The sequence below is a fragment of the Poecilia mexicana genome, unplaced genomic scaffold, assembly GCF_051168715.1.
Source record: "Poecilia mexicana isolate PSO_F unplaced genomic scaffold, ASM5116871v1 scaffold_11, whole genome shotgun sequence".
NCBI lineage: Eukaryota > Metazoa > Chordata > Actinopteri > Cyprinodontiformes > Poeciliidae > Poecilia > Poecilia mexicana.
In genome coordinates, this window is record NW_028263380.1 from 21,317,977 (window position 1) to 21,341,501 (window position 23,525).

General features: G+C 44.2%; 1 protein-coding gene across 1 annotated transcript; it reads left to right on the top strand.

Moving 5' to 3' along the window:
- Positions 1 to 27: 27 nt before the first annotated feature.
- Positions 28 to 4,095, top strand: LOC106928524 (saxitoxin and tetrodotoxin-binding protein 1-like). The gene is made up of 6 exons (XM_088010400.1): positions 28 to 268; positions 348 to 493; positions 1,784 to 1,866; positions 2,478 to 2,618; positions 3,601 to 3,720; positions 4,021 to 4,095. Exons 1-6 carry the CDS (start codon positions 137 to 139, stop codon positions 4,056 to 4,058), a joined length of 660 nt encoding a protein of 219 aa, XP_087866526.1. The 5' UTR covers positions 28 to 136; the 3' UTR covers positions 4,059 to 4,095.
- The last annotated feature ends 19,430 nt before the right edge of the window (positions 4,096 to 23,525 follow it).

Consider the following 23,525-nt stretch of genomic DNA (forward strand, 5'->3'; position numbering starts at 1 on the left):
ATCGGTTCTGTCACCAGTGGAGTGGGCGGGTCGGAGTGTTTGCCTGCTTCTCTGAGAGTAAACACTCTGTTGGACTCACTGTGGGTCCAGCTTTATGACCAGACGGCTCTCGGTCAGTCAGTTCTCTCCCTGAACCATGAAGCTTCACTCCGCTGGACCTCTGCTGGTTCTGATGCTGGTTCTGATGCTGGTTCTGATGCTACTCAGCTGCAGCGCTGCTGAAGAATGCAACCTGCCGCCAAAGCTGCAACGACAGGACTTACATAAGGTGAGATCACAAACCAGAACATCTTGACTCATCAGACGTCTCAGCAGAGTTCCTGATTGGTTATGTGTTCTGGTTCCAGTTGACAGAGGTCCGGTGGGTTCTGGTTCAGGCGATAGCCGACTATCCAGCAGGCGAGGAGCTGATGAAGAACGCCAACAGCTCTGTCATGGAGCTGAAGCTCAAGGAAAACAACGAGAGCTTCATGTTTGTTGAGCGAAACATTGTGTGAGTTTAACCTGGGCTCAACTGGACCGGGTAACGTTCTGACTCTTTTACACTGTAAAAACACAAAGTAAGCATTTTCAGTTGAGTTTCTACTGCAAACTTCTTAGTACACTCAAAATAAAACAAAACTAACTTACATTTTCATCACAATGTAGGAGCTTGTTTTAGGTAAATAAATCCTTAAGAAAGAAACTGATTCCATGTACATATTATTTCATTTAAGACAGTTTTGACATATTAAGTTTTTTTTTAATCAATGTTAAGGATTTATTTACTCAAAATAAGCTCATAATGTTTGCAAAAATGTTACTTTTACAGTTCTGTCTTATTTCAAGTGTATTAAAATGTTTGTACTAGAAACCAGGCCAAAAATACTTGCTGAGATTTTGTGTTTTTGCAGTGTAGAAATTATATACGACGGCGTATTAAGGCTTTTAGGAATAGAAAAAAGAGGAAAACCTCAGACAAAAAAATCTGAAATTTTTGGATCAATCTCAGAAACTTTCTATAAAAACCAATGAAGTTTCTGAGATTCAAAAGTTGAATTTTTTTTAATTTTCTTGAAAAAAAAGAAATTTTCTGAGATTAATCTCAAAATTTCTGACATTTTTTTTTTTTAGCAATTTTCTTCACAGCACCAAAACTTTTTATCAAAAAACAAGAGCTGTTTTAAATTAGTTCCTTTCCATTTAGCAAATGTATTTTCAAAATGTCAGATTGCATATAGTTAATGGAAACAGAGTGGGAGCCACGTTACATGTCATATTTACTTATCAGGGACATTTTTCACATTGTTTTTGTTCTTCCATTTTGGTTTCTACAGCTTCTAAAATCAACCCAAGCACTTTAGAATAAAACACCCAGACATTTTTTGGCAGTAAGTTTATGTTTTCTGGTGTCTTGAAATTGAGCCGTTTCAAAACCCTTTTGAATGTGACGTCACAAATCAGAAAGCAAAGCGCTGTTACCTAGCAACCCCAGTAGAGCCCAGTCTGTTACCTAGCAACCCTAGTAGAGCCCAGTATGTTTCCTAGCAACCCCAGTAGAGCCCAGTCTGTTTCCTAGCAATGTTCCAATTCAAATTAAATTTGAATTTAATTTGAATTAAATTCAAATTCAAAAATACTTTGATACCAAAGGGGAAGTAAATGTTGCAACTCATATTAAAATTCTTGACTTCCATCCAGAGCTTCTTGAACCTCCAGATCCCGAGTTTCTACAATCTGCTTTCTGTAACTTTCTAAGGTTCAGTTATTTGATTCAAATATAATTTTGTTCTGTTTTTTCCAGAGCTGGAAACTGTCTCATCTTCCGTGGGAACCTATCGGTCCCAGATCCTGAGACATCCAACCATACGCTCCTTCTGGATGCTGGTCAGTGTTGGACGAGCTCTAATTTTATACTTTTATATGTTAAATTTATACTTTTTTGGCAGGAATTCACTCCTCCATGGACGTTTTTCTCCACTTTTATCAGAAATAGCCCTAATATAATCTGTCCCTGTAAACAACCAATATACTAACTCAAGCATCAAGCTAGGAGCTAGTAGATGATCCACTTTAAGTCTGTATGTATAATTTGTCCCCTGGAGAGAAAAGCTAGTAATTTCAAGATATTCTTAATTTTAAAATATTAGTGGCCCTTGAAATGATTGTGTTTGGCCAAAGTCAAAAATGGTAAAAACTATTCATAACAAAATATTTTGAGATGTTCTGTTTTTCTTCTAATAAGACATCAGTCCAAAGCCATTTTTATGTTATGCTCAATTTATTTTTTAGCAGGTAAAACAAACAAACCAAAAAATGGCAATAAATAAAATTTGCCTTTTTAATTTAATGAATCTTGTTGTTCGCCAATAGTTTAAATTTTCCAGTTTTGGCCCCGAGGACTAAAAGTTTGGACACCCCTGAGTTACATATTGAAGGAAATTCGACCAGCACAGAGGGAAAAGTTGATGGATGTTATTGTTGCTGATTCCTCGAAGGCGTGCGGGAGTTTGGCGGTGTGGTGACTCCATACGATGACAAAGGTCGAGCGGACGTCCACCAGGCCTGTCCGAACTGCCTGCTTGTCTTCTACCGCGGAGTGTTTGAGGGAACGCCGGGGAGGATGCTGCTCATTTACAGTGAGGAAAACACTTTGAACATTCATCTGACATGAGATTAAAACTGATCTGCAAAAACTCCACACCAGTTGGAATATAAAACAAAATTATCAGTTGTTTGAAGACATGGTGTTTTGGCTCTGTTAGGACTAAAATAATCTGTCTTTAAAGCATACAGGTTATGGAAAGTTTTGGAAACCAATAAAATGCGAATCTGTTGTTTTTTTATCCGTTTAACTACTTACACCTGCAATGTTTTGTTTGGAAGTGTGTAAATGTAAATAAAGAATTCTAAAAAATAAATAAGTAAAATAAATTTAGTTCACATATAGCATAAAATTACAACAAATATAATAAGTTCAATCTAATCATACTGACATAGCCCACTCTGTAAAAAAAGAAAATCGTCTCTAATTCACAGTGAAATACCAGCAGGTTGCTAAATTATAAATGTAAATACGATAAAATCCATATTTTATCTGTAGTTACCAGAATTTCACCGTATTTATGGTAAAATTATGTGAATATGGTAAAACTCTGACAACCACAGCTGCTGGTATTTTGTCATAAGTTACAGACGGAAGTCAATTACAACCATTACAAATCGTAAATTTTTTACTTTTTTGAATTTTTGGAGCTCAGAAATTTCCATGTTTTGTCTAGAAATAATCTTAGAAAATTGTGGGGGAAAAGGGCAAATTCAGAAATATTTTTGCCCAAAACATCTGGCAAAAAATTTTTCTGAATTTTTGGCAAAATTTTCCTTTTTTATTCTATCTATCATGGTCCTAACACACCGTGATCCGCATTGCTCCTTCCAGGCTCCTTACTGTCAAACCCAGAATCCAAAGCTCCCTGTTAGAAAACCACAACAAAACAAAAAATATTTTTAATTAAAAAACAAAACAAAGCAGAACACTGCAAATCTCTAATATCTACTTTACAAAGAGTTTATTCTGTCTGCAGAGAGGATGCTGACTTCCTGTCATTTTTTGTGAAACAGGAAGTGAGGGGAAACACCTGGATGCTGAGGAGCTGAAAGCTGCTGAGAGCGAACACAGGAGGATGGCCGAGTGCCTGAAGTTCAACGTCAGGACGAGTTTCCGCTACGACGGGAAGGCAGGTCAGGAAAATGACTAAAGTTACTGTCTGAAGTGGTAAAACTGGGCGACAGACTTCAAAGTTCATGTTTTAGTTGTTATAGAAACCAAATAACAGTCAAACATTTGTGACGTTGTTTTATATAATTGGTGAGAAGATTTTAAACTCTGTTTTCTTTTATATTAAATTACAAAAACAAGCAACATGCATGTTCATTCACAGACATGAATCTCTGTATTCTGTAAATTTAACCTCAATTTCAGCCATTATTTGGATCATAAAGCAGATTATTTTTTTAAAAAAGTGTATTGTTTCTCTGCAGATTTTTGCCTGGAAAAGAAGGAAGAAACAGAAGCCTGACACAACATGTAGGGTTTAATAAATATATTTAATCTGATGAAGACTAAAGTTATTTTATTCATTCTCGTGTGTCTCGATTTGTTGCAGAGAGCAGATGGAAATCTATGCTAATACAGTAGTCTGGCAAAAGTAGCAAACATAAGTTACTACAATTGTCAAGTTATGGCAATTTGCGCCATAATATGAATTATAATATGAATATTATAATTTATATTGTAATGTGAATTATAATATAAATTATAATTCATAGTTTTTTTATTTTTAAAATTAAATGTATTTATTTATTTATTTATTTATTTATTTATTTATTTATTTATTTATCACTCTTGCTGCTTAATGTTTCGATAAAATAAAATTTTTCAGACGTGTCTTTCCGGTCTGGTGCCGCTGGGTGTCGCTGTCGCGCTCCTTTTTAATTCGCTGAAAAGAAACCCGCCGCGCGCGGCCTCGTACGGGGTAGAGCGCGCGTGCTCGAAGCCAAAGAGCATCTGCTTCAAAGCGGTCCGCGCACGCGCAGGAGGGAAGGATGCAGCCTGTGTTCAGACAACAGCCGCGGCTCTGAGGAGGAGACACAACCGGCGTGGACCCGAGTGGACGCGGCGGCACCGACACCAGGACCTCACCGGGGACCGGAGCGACCAGAGTCCGGGCTGCAGCTCCCTCCGGGCCGGACCGAACCTCCTCCTTCTTCCCCAGCGCTCCGACTGAGCGGTTCCCCCCGGGAGTGAAGAGGAGGGAGGATGAAGAAAAGCAACCAAAGCAGACGGGTCAGTCAGACACGTTTTATTCTTTAGTTTTATTTTTTTATTTTTAGATTTGGAGTCAGTTTTAAACATTCATCCGGGTTTAAGTTGTTTTAATGTTTAATTGGGCAGAAAGCAGAGTATAAATATGAAAATAAATCCCTCAGATTTCTGATCAGGTTCGTTATTTATCAATATTCATCACGCTGCTCCATTGAAATTCCTAATCACTGCCACGTTTCCGTCAATAACTTTAACTTAATTTACATCTGATTGATGAATTAATGAATAAACATTTTTGTTACATATTTATTAGTCGTCTATTGTGTAAATAAATTAAGTTTAATTATATTTTTTCAGCCTTTTTTTTGTTTTTATGTTTTCACCCAGGTTTTGTTTATCTGGTCAGTTAAACATTTTAATTTTGAGTCAATATTGCATGACATTTCACCATCATTTAGGTTTTGGGATCCTCAGATTAACGCTTCACACACATTCTGAGGAGGAAATTTTTTTTATTTTTTTAACTAAACTAATTTAAAGATGGAGTCAGAAATTGTGGGAAAAATCTTCAAATGTTCTTCTTCGTCTTCCCCTCCAGATAAATAACTGGAATCCTGAAACCTGTTATTGTCAGATCAGAGGATAAAAAACATCCCAAACCACTTTGAGCTCAACTTTCATGTCTTTTTTTGTTGTTTCTTTGAATTTTTCCCTTTGAAAGTTTTTCCCGTCAGGTCCTGTTGCTTCCCGTTTCCTGGTCGGTTTCATTTCGTCTCTTTCTCTCTGCAGCACTTCGCCCAGCTTTCTTTTTAGGCCCGAGCAGCTAAGCGCTGCGAGAGCCTATTGAAACTGTACTGTTTCTTATTAGGCCCGAGCAGCTAAGCGCTGCGAGAGCCTATTGAAACTGTACTGTTTTATTAGGCCCGAGCAGCTAAGCGCTGCGAGAGCCTATTGAAACCTTGCTGTTTCTTATTATTATAGTTCTTCAGCCAAATGAATTGGCTTTTTGGGGGCTTTATCATATTCAAAAACTCACCAAACTTGGCGGGGGCATAGAGCCCGTGTAAAATTTACGTATTTTAAGGTACCTGCAAAAATCGCACAAGAAACGGCTCAAGGGCGCCACCTAGCAACTTTCGAAAGACCCTTTCCTATTCACTTACTTTATAGTAGAGACTTGAAATTTGGTACACTTGTAGAGCTCCCCAAGACACTCAGAATTTACAATTAATGTCATAGTGCAAGTATCACAGATTGTCGGCCATTTTGGATTAAAGTTCCGATTTTGACCCGATTTTGGGCGTTTGCAGGGTTCGCATTTGATCGAACTTGTCCTAGGGATTTCGATCGATCGGCTTCAAACTCGGTCAGATCGTTCATAAGGCATGGCCGATCCAAAGTTATCGTAGGTTTGCGTTTTCGGGCTTGCTGAAGGGGTCTTTCCGGGGGTCAAAGGTCACCGATTCGCCATGAAACATCAAACTGTTATAACTCTTTGAAAAAAACTCATAGAAGCACCAAACTTTCAGTGATTGATCATCATGGGATGCTCTACAATACCCAACGGTCAAATGATGACGTCACTTAGGCCACGCCCCCTGAGAACAGGAAGTGTCATTTTTTACGCTGAACGGTCGCTATCTGACCCCTTTCACCTAATCGAGGTGAAACTGTGTCCACAGACAGAAAACATGTTGGTGTGTTGAGGATTCCAAGCCAAGCTCATTTGAATCCAGCAGGTGGGCGTGGCGGCGTGGCGAAGTGACCCTAAACGCCGTGTCCTTACGTTTGGCTGTGGATTCCACAATTTTGAGGCCAGCTGCACCAAACTTGACATGAGTGATCCTGGTAGGGTCCCCTACGATCCTATGTTGTCATAGTCTGACGTCATCTAAGCCCCGCCCCCTCAGAACAGGAAGTGCTTTTTTTTCCATGGAAAGCTGCCTTTCTGGCTCACTGCACCTAATCAACATGATTCTGTGTTGGATGACAGATAACATGTTAGTGTCACTTGCTTTAAAGCGCCAAGAGTCTTCTGTAGAGGGCGTGGCCGTGGGACCGCGGCGAAGCAGAGGTAACGCCGCCGCCATACGTTTGGCTCTAGATTCCACATCGTTCAGCCCAGCTGCACCAAACTCACTAGGATGCATCCTTATCCATCCCCGAACAGGAATCCATAACAGTCGTTGATGGGCGTGGCCTAATTTCTCTACAGCGCCCCCTAGAAATTTTTAAATGATCAGCCCCAAGCCATGCTTTAACCTAGAATTATGAAACTTGGTACACATGTGTATGATGTCAGGACCTACAAAAAAGTCTCTTGGAGCCATGGTGCAAACCCAACAGGAAGTCGGCCATTTTGGATCAAAATCAGCCATTTCCTCTTTTTCATAGACATCGCATCTGATCTATCTCCTCCTGCAGCTTTTGAGATAGAGACTTCAAACTCAGTCAGCAGTGACTTGAGACATTAAAGATGAAAAGTTATCGTAGGAATTTTTCTATGTCAAAGCATGTGGGCGTGGCTAAGTCCCAAACTTTGACTATACAGCATGAAACATGAATGTGAAATAACTTCCAAATGCCAGGTCACAGCTGCATCACACTTTCTATGTCTCATTATAGACCAGCCTTCATCATAGTTAGGTGGTCGATTGATGACATCACCCTAGCCCCGCCCACTTCCGACAGGAAGTAACCTCTTTCTTCAATTGTATGTCTTACTTTTACTCTCTAATTCTTATGGGTTTCATCCTGTGCAGGCTGACATGAAATGACATGATGATGAACTCTCCCATGATGAACTCTACTGACCCGTGGGGGCGTGGCTAAGTCCCAAACTTTGACTATACACCATGAAACATGAATGTGAAATAACTTCCAAATGCCAGGTCACAGCTTCATCAGACTTTCTATGTCTCATTATAGATAAGCCCTCATCACAGTTATGTGGTCGATTGATGACATCACCCTTGCCCCGCCCACTTCCGACAGGAAGTCACCCCTATTTTCTACTGTATGTCTGACTTTTACTCTCTAAGTAATGTTGGTGTGTCATGGATTCCAACCCTGTGCAGGCTGACATAAAATGAGATGATGATGAACTCTGTAAATGCCTACTGCTAAGTTTGGGACTAAGCGTGGCTTAGTCCCAAACTTTGACTATTCACCATGAAACATGAATGTGAAATAACTTCCTAATGCCAGGTCACAGCTGCATCAGACTTTCTATGTCTCATTATAGACCAGTCCTCATCACAGTTAGGTGGTCGATTGATGACATCACCTTAGCCCCGCCCACTTCCGACAGGAAGTCACCTGTTTTTTCTACTGTATGTCTGACTTTTACTCTCTAAGTCATATGGGTTTCATCCTGTGCAGACTGACATAAAATGCCATGAAGATGAACTCTGTCAATGGCATCTGACCCTTGTGGGTGTGGCAAAAATGGCTGTCCCTCGCCATATGCATACGATCGTCTCTTATTGACAAACGCATCATCCCATTTGCTCCAGACTTTTTATGAGTGACACTTGTGAACCTCTAAGGAGCCCAATAGAGTTTAATTGCAATTTGACTCTACTGCGCACCCAGGTTAATCAAACACCTGTGTCTCCTTGCGATATCAGCTGATCTACACCAGATTTTTGTGCATTGACTGGGAGCAATGTCGAACATGAAAGGGTGACTATCTTCAGGGCGGGTTTGGCAGCTCCGTGAGAGCAAGGCGGTGGCTGGGGGTAGGCGGTGGCTGGGGTGACATGGTGCTGAGGGGAGGCAGTGGCTGGGGGGAGGTGGTGCTGAGGGGAGGCGGTGGCTGAGGGGAGGCGGTGCTGGAACATCCGCGGTGGCTATAGGCTTGAGCGGCGCTTGGCTGCGAGGGCCGCTTGAGGCTCCGCGGAGCTTTAATTAGGCCCGAGCAGCTAAGCGCTGCGAAGGCCTATTGTAATCGCGCTGTTTATTATTCTTATTATTAGGCCCGAGCAGCTAAGCGCTGCGAAGGCCTATTGTAATCGCGCTGTTTATTATTCTTATTATTAGGCCCGAGCAGCTAAGCGCTGCGAAGGCCTATTGTAATCGCGCTGTTTCTTATTATTATTAGGCCCGAGCAGCTAAGCGCTGCGAAGGCCTATTGTAATCGTGCTGTTAATTATTATTATTATTATGCTTCCGCCAAATAAATTGGCTTTTAGGGGGCTTTATCATATTCAAAAACTCACCAAACTTGGCGGACGCATCAGGTCTGCGTGAAAATTACGTATTTTAAGGTCCCCAGAAAAATCGCACAAGAAACGGCTCAAGGGCGCCACCTAGCAACTTTCAAAGGAGCCTTTCCTATTCACTTACTTTATCGTAGAGACTTGAAACTTGGTACACTTGTACAGCTCCCCAAAACACTCTGAATTTACAATTAATGTCATAGTGCAAGTATCACAGATTGTCGGCCATTTTGGATTGAATCTCCGATTTTGACCCGATTTTGTCCGTTTACAGGGTTCGCATTTGATCGAACTTGTCCTAGGGATTTCGATCGATCGGCTTCAAACTCGGTCAGATCGTTCATAAGGCATGGCCGATCCAAAGTTATCGTAGGTTTGCGTTTTCGGGCTTGCTGAAGCGGTCTTTCCGGGGGTCAAAGGTCACCGATTCGCCATGAAACATCAAACTGTTATAACTCTTTGAAAAAAACTCATAGAAGCACCAAACTTTCAGTGATTGATCATCATGGGATGCTCTACAATACCCAACGGTCAAATGATGACGTCACTTAGGCCACGCCCCCTGAGAACAGGAAGTGTCATTTTTTACGCTGAACGGTCGCTATCTGACCCCTTTGTCCTAATCGAGGTGAAACTGTGTCCACAGACAGAAAACATGTTGGTGTGTTGAGGATTCCAAGCCAAGCTCATTTGAATCCAGCAGGTGGGCGTGGCGGCGTGGCGAAGTGACCCTAAACGCCGTGTCCTTACGTTTGGCTGTGGATTCCACAATTTTGAGGCCAGCTGCACCAAACTTGACATGAGTGATCCTGGTAGGGTCCCCTACGATCCTATGTTGTCATAGTCTGACGTCATCTAAGCCCCGCCCCCTCAGAACAGGAAGTGCTTTTTTTTCCATGGAAAGCTGCCTTTCTGGCTCACTGCACCTAATCAACATGATTCTGTGTTGGATGACAGATAACATGTTAGTGTCACTTGCTTTAAAGCGCCAAGAGTCTTCTGTAGAGGGCGTGGCCGTGGGACCGCGTCGAAGCAGAGGTAACGCCGCCGCCATACGTTTGGCTCTAGATTCCACATGGTTCAGCCCAGCTGCACCAAACTCACTAGGATGCATCCTTATCCATCCCCGAACAGGAATCCATAACAGTCGTTGATGGGCGTGGCCTAATTTCTCTACAGCGCCCCCTAGAAATTTTTAAATGATCAGCCCCAAGCCATGCTTTAACCTAGAATTATGAAACTTGGTACACATGTGTATCATGTCAGGACCTACAAAAAAGTCTCTTGGAGCCATGGTGCAAACCCAACAGGAAGTCGGCCATTTTGGATCAAAATCAGCCATTTCCTCTTTTTCATAGACATCGCATCTGATCTATCTCCTCCTGCAGCTTTTGAGATAGAGACTTCAAACTCAGTCAGCAGAGACTTGAGACATTAAAGATGAAAAGTTATCGTAGGAATTTTTCTATGTCAAAGCATGTGGGCGTGGCTAAGTCCCAAACTTTGACTATTCGCCATGAAACATCAAGATGCAATAACTTCCACATAGAAGGTCACAGCTGCATCAGACTTCCTATATCTGACTACAGACCACCCCTCATCACATTGAGATGGTCAGTTGATGACATCACCTTAACCCCGCCCACTTCCGACAGGAAGTCACCTGTTTTTTCTATTGTATGTCTTACTTTTACTCTCTAAGTCATATGGGTTTCATCCGGTGTAGGCTGACATGACATGATATGATGATGAACTCTCCCATGATGAACTCGACTGACCCGTGGGGGCGTGGCTAAGTCCCAAACTTTGACTATACACCATGAAACATGAATGTGAAATAACTTCCAAATGCCAGGTCAGAGCTGCATCAGACTTTCTATGTCTCATTATAGATAAGCCCTCATCACAGTTAGGTGGTCGATTGATGACGTCACCTTTGCCCCGCCCACTTCCGAAAGGAAGTAACATGTTTTTTCAAATGTATGTCTTACAGTCTAATTCATATGGGTTTAATCCTGTGCAGACTGACATAAAATGAAATGATGATGAACTTATTGATGATGAACTCATTGATGATGAACTCTACTGACCCGTGGGGGCGTGGCAAAATGGCTGTCCCTCGTAATATGCATACGTTCGTCTCGTATTCACAAACGCATCATCCGATTTGCACCAGACATTGTATGAGTGACACTTGTGAACCTCTAAGGAGCCCAATAGAGTTTATTTGTGATTTGACTCCACTGCGCCCCCTAGGTTAATCAAACAGCTGTATCTCCTCTCTACATGGCCCGATGTGCTCCAGATTTTTGGTTCATCGCCAGGGAGCTCTGCCGAAGCCGTAAAAGCGGATAGCGTGGATGAGGGCGCGCGAGCGTCGGCGGTGGCGGGCGGGTGGCGGTGCTGGTACCCCCGCGGTGGCTATAGGCCGGAGCAGCGCTAGCTGCGAGGGCCGCTTGAGGCTCCGCGGAGCTTTAATTATTATTATTATTATAGTTCTTGTGCCAAATGAATTGGCTTTTTGGGGGCTTTATCATATTCAAAAACTCACCAAACGTGGCGGGGGCATAGAGCCCGTGTAAAATTTACGTATTTTAAGGTCCTCTGAAAAATCGCACAAGAAACGGCTCAAGGGCGCCACCTGGCAAATTTCAAAGGACCCTTTCCTATTCACTTACTTTATCGTAGAGACTTGAAACTTGGTACACTTGTAGAGCTCCCCAAGACACTCAGAATTTACAATTAATGTCATAGTGCAAGTATCACAGAATGTCGGCCATTTTGGATTGAAGTTCCGATTTTGACCCGATTTTGGCCGTTTACAGGGTTCGCATTTTTTCGAACTTGTCCTAGGGATTTCGATCGATCGGCTTCAAACTCGGTCAGATCGTTCATAAGGCATGGCCGATCCAAAGTTATCGTAGGTTTGCGTTTTCGACCTTCCTGAAGGGGGGTTACCTGGGGTCAAAGTTCACCTAGTCGCCATGAAAAATAAAACGGTTATAACTTTTACAAAAAAACTCACAGCAGCACCAAACTGTCAGTGATTGATCATCATCGGGTCCCCTACAATACCCAATGGTCAAATGATGACATCACTTAGGCCACGCCCCCTTAGAACAGGAAGTGTCATTTTTTACTGTGAATGGTCGCTATCTGACCCCTTTGACCTAATCAACATGAAACTGTGTCCACAGACAGAAAACATGTTGGTGTGTCATGGATTCCAACCCTGTTTCGCTTTGATGGAGCAGGTGGGCGTGGCAGCGTGGCGAACTGACCTGTAACGCCGTCGCCATACGTTTGGCTGTAGATTCCACAATTTTAAGCCCAGCTGCACCAAACTTCACATGAGTGATCCTGGTGGGATGCCTTACGATCCTATGTCGTCATAGTCTGACGTCATCTAAGCCCCGCCCCCTCAGAACAGGAAGTGCCTTTTTTTGACTTGTAAAGCTCCATCTATGGTTCTCTCAACCTAATCAAGATGATTCTGTGTTGGATGACAGATAACATGTTGGTCTCACTTGCTTTAAAGCGCCAAGAGTCTTCAGTAGAGGGCGTGGCCGTGGCAGCGCGGCGAAGCAGAGGGAACGCCGCCGCCATACGTTTGGCTCTAGATTCCACATCGTTCAGCCCAGCTGCACCAAACTCACTAGGATGCATCCTTATTTATCCCCGAACAGGAATCCATAACAGTCGTTGATGGGCGTGGCCTAATTTCTCTACAGCGCCCCCTAGAATTATTTAAATAATCAGCCCCAAGCCATGCTTTAACCTAGAATTATGAAACTTGGTACACATGTGTATGATGTCAGGACCTACAAAAAAGTCTCTTGGAGCCATGGTGCAAACCCAACAGGAAGTCGGCCATTTTGGATCAAAATCCGCCATTTACTGTTTTTCATAGACGTCACATCTGATCCATCTCCTCCTACAGCTTTCGAGATACAGACTTCAAACTCAGTCAGCAGAGAGTTGAGACAATAAAGGTCTGAAGTTATCACAGGAATTTTTGTGTGTCAAAGCGTGTGGGCGTGGTAAAGTCCCAAACTTTGACTATTCACCATTAAGCATCAAAGTGACATAACATGCACATACAAGGTCACAGCTGCATCAGACTTTCTATGTCTCATTATAGACCAGTCCTCATCACGGTTAGGTGGTCGATTGATGACATCACCTTAGCCCCGCCCACTTCCGACAGGAAGTCACCTGTTTTTTCTACTGTATGTCTTACTTTTACACTCTAAGTCATATGGGATTCATCCTGTGCAGACTGACATAAAATGACATGAAGATGAACTCTGTCAATGCCTACTGATGCGTGGGGGCGTCGCAAAATGGCTGTCCCTCGCCATATGCATACGATCATCTCTTATTCACAGACACATCATCCGATTTACACCAGACTTTTTATGAGTGACACTTGTGAACCTCTAAGGAGCCCAGTGGAGTTTAATTGCAATTTGACTCCACTGCGCCCCCTATGTTAATCAAACAGCTGTATCTCCTCTCTACATGGCCCGATGTGCTCCAGATTTTTGGTTCATCGCCAGGGAGCTCTGTCGAAGCCGTAAAAGCGGATAGCGTGGATGAGGGCGCGCGAGCGTCGGCGGTGGCGGGCGGGTGGCGGTGCTGGTACCCCCGCGGTGGCTATAGGCCGGAGCAGCGCTAGCTGCGAGGGCCGCTTGAGGCTCCGCGGAGCTTTAATTAGGCCCGAGCAGCTAAGCGCTGCGAGAGCCTATTGTTCCTGTACTGTTTCTTATTATTATTACGATTCTGCCACCCTTTTTAGGGGGCTTTTTGGGGGCTTTATCATATTCAAAAACTCACCAAACGTGGCGGGGGCATAGAGCCCGGTGAAAAATTTCGTATTTTATGGTCGTTGAAAAAATCGCAAAAGAAACGGCTCAAGGGCGCCACCTAGCAACTTTCAAAAGACCCTTTCCTATTCACTTACTTTATCGTAGAGACTTGAAACTTGGTACACTTGTACAGCTCCCCAAAACACTCTGAATTTACAATTAATGTCATAGTGCAAGTATCACAGATTGTCGGCCATTTTGGATTAAAGTTCCGATTTTGACCCGATTTTGGGCGTTTACAGGGTTCGCATTTGATCGAACTTGACCTAGGGATTTCGATCGATCGGCTTGAAACTCGGTCAGATCGTTCAAAAGGCATGGCCGATCCAAAGTTATCGTAGGTTTGCGTTTTCGGGCTTGCTGAAGGGGTCTTTCCGGGGGTCAAAGGTCACCGATTCGCCATGAAACATCAAACTGTTATAACTCTTTGAAAAAAACTCATAGAAGCACCAAACTTTCAGTGATTGATCATCATGGGATGCTCTACAATACCCAACGGTCAAATGATGACGTCACTTAGGCCACGCCCCCTGAGAACAGGAAGTGTCATTTTTTACGCTGAACGGTCGCTATCTGACCCCTTTGACCTAATCGAGGTGAAACTGTGTCCACAGACAGAAAACATGTTGGTGTGTTGAGGATTCCAAGCCAAGCTCATTTGAATCCAGCAGGTGGGCGTGGCGGCGTGGCGAAGTGACCCTAAACGCCGTGTCCTTACGTTTGGCTGTGGATTCCACAATTTTGAGGCCAGCTGCACCAAACTTGACATGAGTGATCCTGGTAGGGTTCCCTACGACCCTATGTTGTCATAGTCTGACGTCATCTAAGCCCCGCCCCCTCAGAACAGGAAGTGCTTTTTTTTCCATGGAAAGCTGCCTTTCTGGCTCACTGCACCTAATCAACATGATTCTGTGTTGGATGACAGATAACATGTTAGTCTCACTTGCTTTAAAGCGCCAAGAGTCTTCTGTAGAGGGCGTGGCCGTGGGACCGCGGCGAAGCAGAGGTAACGCCGCCGCCATACGTTTGGCTCTAGATTCCACATCGTTCAGCCCAGCTGCACCAAACTCACTAGGATGCATCCTTATCCATCCCCGAACAGGAATCCATAACAGTCGTTGATGGGCGTGGCCTAATTTCTCTACAGCGCCCCCTAGAAATTTTTAAATGATCAGCCCCAAGCCATGCTTTAACCTAGAATTATGAAACTTGGTACACATGTGTATCATATCAGGACCTACAAAAAAGTCTCTTGGAGCCATGGTGCAAACCCAACAGGAAGTCGGCCATTTTGGATCAAAATCAGCCATTTCCTCTTTTTCATAGACATCGCATCTGATCTATCTCCTCCTGCAGCTTTTGAGATAGAGACTTCAAACTCAGTCAGCAGAGACTTGAGACATTAAAGATGAAAAGTTATCGTAGGAATTTTTCTATGTCAAAGCATGTGGGCGTGGCTAAGTCCCAAACTTTGACTATTCGCCATGAAACATCAAGATGCAATAACTTCCACATAGAAGGTCACAGCTGCATCAGACTTCCTATGTCTCATTATAGACCAGCCTTCATCATAGTTAGGTGGTCGATTGATGACATCACCCTAGCCCCGCCCACTTCCGACAGGAACTAACCTCTTTCTTCAATTGTATGTCTTACTTTTACTCTCTAATTCTTATGGGTTTCATCCTGTGCAGGCTGACATGAAATGAAATGATGATGAACTCTGCCGTGATGAACTCTACTGACCCGTGGGGGCGTGGCTAAGTCCCAAACTTTGAATATACATCATGAAACATGAATGTGAAATTACTTCCTAATGCCAGGTCACAGCTGCATCAGACTTTCTATGTGTCATTATAGACCAGCCATCATGACAGTTAGGTGGTCGATTGATGACATAACATTAGCCCCGCCCACTTCCGACAGGAAGTCACCTGTTTTTTCTACTGTATGTCTTACTTTTTCTCTCTAATTCTTATGGGTTTCATCCTGTCCTGACTGACATAAAATGAAATGATGATGAACTTATTGATGATGAACTCATTGATGATGTACTCTACTGACCCGTGGGGGCGTGGCAAAATGGCTGTCCCTCGTAATATGCATACGTTCGTCTCGTATTCACAAACGCATCATCCGATTTGCACCAGACATTGTATGAGTGACACTTGTGAACCTCTAAGGAGCCCAATAGAGTTTAATTGCGATTTGACTCCACTGCGCACCAAGGTTAATCAAACACCTGTGTCTCCTTGCGATATTAGCTGATCTACACCAGATTTTTGTGCATTGTCTGGGAGCAATGTCGAACATGACAGGGTGACTATCTTCAGGGCGGGTTTGGCAGCTCCGTGAGAGCAAGGAAGTGGCTGGGGGTAGGCGGTGGCTGGGGTGACATGGTGCTGAGGGGAGGCAGTGGCTGGGGGGAGGTGGTGCTGAGGGGAGGCGGTGGCTGGGGGGAGGCGGTGCTGGAAAATCCGCGGTGGCTAGGCTTGAGCGGCGCTTGGCTGCGAGGGCCGCTTGAGGCTCCGCGGAGCTTTAATTAGGCCCGAGCAGCTAAGCGCTGCGAAGGCCTATTGTAATCGCGCTGTTTCTTATTATTATTATTATTATTATTATTATAGTTCTTGTGCCAAATGAATTGGCTTTTTGGGGGCTTTATCATATTCAAAAACTCACCAAACGTGGCGGGGGCATAGAGCCCGTGTAAAATTTACGTATTTTAAGGTCCTCTGAAAAATCGCACAAGAAACGGCTCAAGGGCGCCACCTGGCAAATTTCAAAGGACCCTTTCCTATTCACTTACTTTATCGTAGAGACTTGAAACTTGGTACACTTGTAGAGCTCCCCAAGACACTCAGAATTTACAATTAATGTCATAGTGCAAGTATCACAGAATGTCGGCCATTTTGGATTGAAGTTCCGATTTTGACCCGATTTTGGCCGTTTACAGGGTTCGCATTTTTTCGAACTTGTCCTAGGGATTTCGATCGATCGGCTTCAAACTCGGTCAGATCGTTCATAAGGCATGGCCGATCCAAAGTTATCGTAGGTTTGCGTTTTCGACCTTCCTGAAGGGGGGTTACCTGGGGTCAAAGTTCACCTAGTCGCCATGAAAAATAAAACGGTTATAACTTTTACAAAAAAACTCACAGCAGCACCAAACTGTCAGTGATTGATCATCATCGGGTCCCCTACAATACCCAATGGTCAAATGATGACATCACTTAGGCCACGCCCCCTTAGAACAGGAAGTGTCATTTTTTACTGTGAATGGTCGCTATCTGACCCCTTTGACCTAATCAACATGAAACTGTGTCCACAGACAGAAAACATGTTGGTGTGTCATGGATTCCAACCCTGTTTCGCTTTGATGGAGCAGGTGGGCGTGGCAGCGTGGCGAACTGACCTGTAACGCCGTCGCCATACGTTTGGCTGTAGATTCCACAATTTTAAGCCCAGCTGCACCAAACTTCACATGAGTGATCCTGGTGGGATGCCTTACGATCCTATGTCGTCATAGTCTGACGTCATCTAAGCCCCGCCCCCTCAGAACAGGAAGTGCCTTTTTTTGACTTGTAAAGCTCCATCTATGGTTCTCTCAACCTAATCAAGATGATTCTGTGTTGGATGACAGATAACATGTTGGTCTCACTTGCTTTAAAGCGCCAAGAGTCTTCAGTAGAGGGCGTGGCCGTGGCAGCGCGGCGAAGCAGAGGGAACGCCGCCGCCATACGTTTGGCTCTAGATTCCACATCGTTCAGCCCAGCTGCACCAAACTCACTAGGATGCATCCTTATTTATCCCCGAACAGGAATCCATAACAGTCGTTGATGGGCGTGGCCTAATTTCTCTACAGCGCCCCCTAGAATTATTTAAATAATCAGCCCCAAGCCATGCTTTAACCTAGAATTATGAAACTTGGTACACATGTGTATGATGTCAGGACCTACAAAAAAGTCTCTTGGAGCCATGGTGCAAACCCAACAGGAAGTCGGCCATTTTGGATCAAAATCCGCCATTTACTGTTTTTCATAGACGTCACATCTGATCCATCTCCTCCTACAGCTTTCGAGATACAGACTTCAAACTCAGTCAGCAGAGAGTTGAGACAATAAAGGTCTGAAGTTATCACAGGAATTTTTGTGTGTCAAAGCGTGTGGGCGTGGTAAAGTCCCAAACTTTGACTATTCACCATTAAGCATCAAAGTGACATAACATGCACATACAAGGTCACAGCTGCATCAGACTTTCTATGTCTCATTATAGACCAGTCCTCATCACGGTTAGGTGGTCGATTGATGACATCACCTTAGCCCCGCCCACTTCCGACAGGAAGTCACCTGTTTTTTCTACTGTATGTCTTACTTTTACACTCTAAGTCATATGGGATTCATCCTGTGCAGACTGACATAAAATGACATGAAGATGAACTCTGTCAATGCCTACTGATGCGTGGGGGCGTCGCAAAATGGCTGTCCCTCGCCATATGCATACGATCATCTCTTATTCACAGACACATCATCCGATTTACACCAGACTTTTTATGAGTGACACTTGTGAACCTCTAAGGAGCCCAGTGGAGTTTAATTGCAATTTGACTCCACTGCGCCCCCTATGTTAATCAAACAGCTGTATCTCCTCTCTACATGGCCCGATGTGCTCCAGATTTTTGGTTCATCGCCAGGGAGCTCTGTCGAAGCCGTAAAAGCGGATAGCGTGGATGAGGGCGCGCGAGCGTCGGCGGTGGCGGGCGGGTGGCGGTGCTGGTACCCCCGCGGTGGCTATAGGCCGGAGCAGCGCTAGCTGCGAGGGCCGCTTGAGGCTCCGCGGAGCTTTAATTATTATTATTATTATGCTTCCGCCAAATAAATTGGCTTTTAGGGGGCTTTATCATATTCAAAAACTCACCAAACTTGGCGGACGCGTCAGGTCTGTGTGAAAATTACGTATTTTAAGGTCCTCAGAAAAATCGCACAAGAAACGGCTCAAGGGCGCCACCTAGCAACTTTCAAAAGACCCTTTCCTATTCACTTACTTTATCGTAGAGACTTGAAATTTGGTACACTTGTAGAGCTCCCCAAAACACTCTGAATTTACAATTAATGTCATAGTGCAAGTATCACAGATTGTCGGCCATTTTGGATTAAAGTTCCGATTTTGAACCGATTTTGGGCGTTTGCAGGGTTCGCATTTGATCGAACTTGTCCTAGGGATTTCGATCGATCGGCTTGAAACTCGGTCAGATCGTTCAAAAGGCATGGCCGATCCAAAGTTATCGTACGTTTGTGTTTTCGGGCTTGCTGAAGGGGTCTTTCCGGGGGTCAAAGGTCACCGATTCGCCATGAAACATCAAACTGTTATAACTCTTTGAAAAAAACTCATAGAAGCACCAAACTTTCAGTGATTGATCATCATGGGATGCTCTACAATACCCAACGGTCAAATGATGACGTCACTTAGGCCACGCCCCCTGAGAACAGGAAGTGTCATTTTTTACGCTGAACGGTCGCTATCTGACCCCTTTGACCTAATCGAGGTGAAACTGTGTCCACAGACAGAAAACATGTTGGTGTGTTGAGGATTCCAAGCCAAGCTCATTTGAATCCAGCAGGTGGGCGTGGCGGCGTGGCGAAGTGACCCTAAACGCCGTGTCCTTACGTTTGGCTGTGGATTCCACAATTTTGAGGCCAGCTGCACCAAACTTGACATGACTGATCCTGGTAGGGTCCCCTACGAACCTATGTTGTCATAGTCTGACGTCATCTAAGCCCCGCCCCTCAGAACAGGAAGTGCTTTTTTTTCCATGGAAAGCTGCCTTTCTGGCTCACTGCACCTAATCAACATGATTCTGTGTTGGATGACAGATAACATGTTAGTGTCACTTGCTTTAAAGCGCCAAGAGTCTTCTGTAGAGGGCGTGGCCGTGGGACCGCGGCGAAGCAGAGGTAACGCCGCCGCCATACGTTTGGCTCTAGATTCCACATCGTTCAGCCCAGCTGCACCAAACTCACTAGGATGCATCCTTATCCATCCCCGAACAGGAATCCATAACAGTCGTTGATGGGCGTGGCCTAATTTCTCTACAGCGCCCCCTAGAATTTTTTAAATGATCAGCCCCAAGCCATTCTTTAACCTAGAATTATGAAACTTGGTACACATGTGTATCATGTCAGGACCTACAAAAAAGTCTCTTGGAGCCATGGTGCAAACCCAACAGGAAGTCGGCCATTTTGGATCAAAATCAGCCATTTCCTCTTTTTCATAGACATCGCATCTGATCTATCTCCTCCTGCAGCTTTTGAGATAGAGACTTCAAACTCAGTCAGCAGAGACTTGAGACATTAAAGATGAAAAGTTATCGTAGGAATTTTTCTATGTCAAAGCATGTGGGCGTGGCTAAGTCCCAAACTTTGACTATTCGCCATGAAACATCAAGATACAATAACTTCCACATAGAAGGTCACAGCTGCATCAGACTTCCTATATCTGACTACAGACCACCCCTCATCACATTGAGATGGTCAGTTGATGACATCACCTTAACCCCGCCCACTTCCGACAGGAAATCACCTGTTTTTTCTATTGTATGTCTTACTTTTACTCTCTAAATCATATGGGATTCATCCTGTGCAGGCTGACATGAAATTACATGATGATGAACTCTCCCATGATGAACTCGACTGACCCGTGGGGGCGTGGCTAAGTCCCAAACTTTGACTATACAGCATGAAACATGAATGTGAAATAACTTCCAAATGCCAGGTCACAGCTGCATCAGACTTTCTATGTCTCATTATAGACCAGCCTTCATCATAGTTAGGTGGTCGATTGATGACATCACCCTAGCCCCGCCCACTTCCGACAGGAAGTAACCTCTTTCTTCAATTGTATGTCTTACTTTTACTCTCTAATTCTTATGGGTTTCATCCTGTGCAGGCTGACATGAAATGACATGATGATGAACTCTCCCATGATGAACTCTACTGACCCGTGGGGGCGTGGCTAAGTCCCAAACTTTGACTATACACCATGAAACATGAATGTGAAATAACTTCCAAATGCCAGGTCAGAGCTGCATCAGACTTTCTATGTCTCATTATAGATAAGCCCTCATCACAGTTATGTGGTCGATTGATGACATCACCCTTGCCCCGCCCACTTCCGACAGGAAGTGACCTGTTTTTTCTACTGTATGTCTTACTTTTTCTCTCTAATTCTTATGGGTTTCATCCTGTGCAGACTGACATGAAATGAAATGATGATGAACTCTGCCGTGATGAACTCTACTGACCCGTGGGGGCGTGGCTAAGTCCCAAACTTTGATTATACATCATGAAACATGAATGTGAAATTACTTCCTAATGCCAGGTCACAGATGCATCAGACTTTCTATGTGTCATTATAGACCAGCCATCATGACAGTTAGGTGGTCGATTGATGACATAACATTAGCCCCGCACACTTCCGACAGGAAGTCACCTGTTTTTTCTACTGTATGTCTTACTTTTTCTCTCTAATTCTTATGGGTTTCATCCTGTGCAGACTGACATAAAATGAAATGATGATGAACTTATTGATGATGAACTCATTGATGATGAACTCTACTGACCCGTGGGGGCGTGGCAAAATGGCTGTCCCTCGTAATATGCATACGTTCGTCTCGTATTCACAAACGCATCATCCGATTTGCACCAGACATTGTATGAGTGACACTTGTGAACCTCTAAGGAGCCCAATAGAGTTTAATTGTGATTTGACTCCACTGCGCCCCCTAGGTTAATCAAACAGCTGTATCTCCTCTCTACATGGCCCGATGTGCTCCAGATTTTTGGTTCATCGCCAGGGAGCTCTGCCGAAGCCGTAAAAGCGGATAGCGTGGATGAGGGCGCGCGAGCGTCGGCGGTGGCGGGCGGGGGGCGGTGCTGGTACCCCCGCGGTGGCTATAGGCCGGAGCAGCGCTAGCTGCGAGGGCCGCTTGAGGCTCCGCGGAGCTTTAATTATTTTTATTGTGCCAAAAGAATTGGCTTTTTGGGGGCTTTCTCATATTCAAAAACTCACCAAACTTGGCGGGGGCATAGAGCCCGTGTAAAATTTACGTATTTTAAGGTCCCCAGAAAAATCGCACAAGAAACGGCTCAAGGGCGCCACCTAGCAACTTTCAAAGGACCCTTTCCTATTCACTTACTTTATCGTAGAGACTTGAAACTTGGTACACTTGTACAGCTCCCCAAAACACTCAGAATTTACAATTAATGTCATAGTGCAAGTATCACAGATTGTCGGCCATTTTGGATTAAAGTTCCGATTTTGACCCGATTTTGGGCGTTTGCAGGGTTCGCATTTGATCGAACTTGTCCTAGGGATTTCGATCGATCGGCTTCAAACTCGGTCAGATCGTTCATAAGGCATGGCCGATCCAAAGTTATCGTAGGTTTGCGTTTTCGGGCTTGCTGAAGGGGTCTTTCCGGGGGTCAAAGGTCACCGATTCGCCATGAAACATCAAACTGTTATAACTCTTTGAAAAAAACTCATAGAAGCACCAAACTTTCAGTGATTGATCATCATGGGATGCTCTACAATACCCAACGGTCAAATGATGACGTCACTTAGGCCACGCCCCCTGAGAACAGGAAGTGTCATTTTTTACGCTGAACGGTCGCTATCTGACCCCTTTGACCTAATCGAGGTGAAACTGTGTCCACAGACAGAAAACATGTTGGTGTGTTGAGGATTCCAAGCCAAGCTCATTTGAATCCAGCAGGTGGGCGTGGCGGCGTGGCGAAGTGACCCTAAACGCCGTGTCCTTACGTTTGGCTGTGGATTCCACAATTTTGAGGCCAGCTGCACCAAACTTGACATGAGTGATCCTGGTAGGGTCCCCTACGATCCTATGTTGTCATAGTCTGACGTCATCTAAGCCCCGCCCCCTCAGAACAGGAAGTGCTTTTTTTTCCATGGAAAGCTGCCTTTCTGGCTCACTGCACCTAATCAACATGATTCTGTGTTGGATGACAGATAACATGTTAGTGTCACTTGCTTTAAAGCGCCAAGAGTCTTCTGTAGAGGGCGTGGCCGTGGGACCGCGGCGAAGCAGAGGTAACGCCGCCGCCATACGTTTGGCTCTAGATTCCACATCGTTCAGCCCAGCTGCACCAAACTCACTAGGATGCATCCTTATCCATCCCCGAACAGGAATCCATAACAGTCGTTGATGGGCGTGGCCTAATTTCTCTACAGCGCCCCCTAGAAATTTTTAAATGATCAGCCCCAAGCCATGCTTTAACCTAGAATTATGAAACTTGGTACACATGTGTATCATGTCAGGACCTACAAAAAAGTCTCTTGGAGCCATGGTGCAAACCCAACAGGAAGTCGGCCATTTTGGATCAAAATCAGCCATTTCCTCTTTTTCATAGACATCGCATCTGATCTATCTCCTCCTGCAGCTTTTGAGATAGAGACTTCAAACTCAGTCAGCAGAGACTTGAGACATTAAAGATGAAAAGTTATCGTAGGAATTTTTCTATGTCAAAGCATGTGGGCGTGGCTAAGTCCCAAACTTTGACTATTCGCCATGAAACATCAAGATGCAATAACTTCCACATAGAAGGTCACAGCTGCATCAGACTT

Excerpts from the sequence above, each read along its gene's own strand:
- LOC106928524 (XM_088010400.1), top strand. The coding sequence starts at position 137 with ATGAAGCTTCACTCCGCTGGACCTCTGCTGGTTCTGATGCTGGTTCTG. Across the intron at positions 269-347 it reads AACGACAGGACTTACATAAG|TTGACAGAGGTCCGGTGGGT; the intron begins GTGAGATCACAA and ends TTCTGGTTCCAG. Across the intron at positions 1,867-2,477 it reads TACGCTCCTTCTGGATGCTG|GCGTGCGGGAGTTTGGCGGT; the intron begins GTCAGTGTTGGA and ends GATTCCTCGAAG.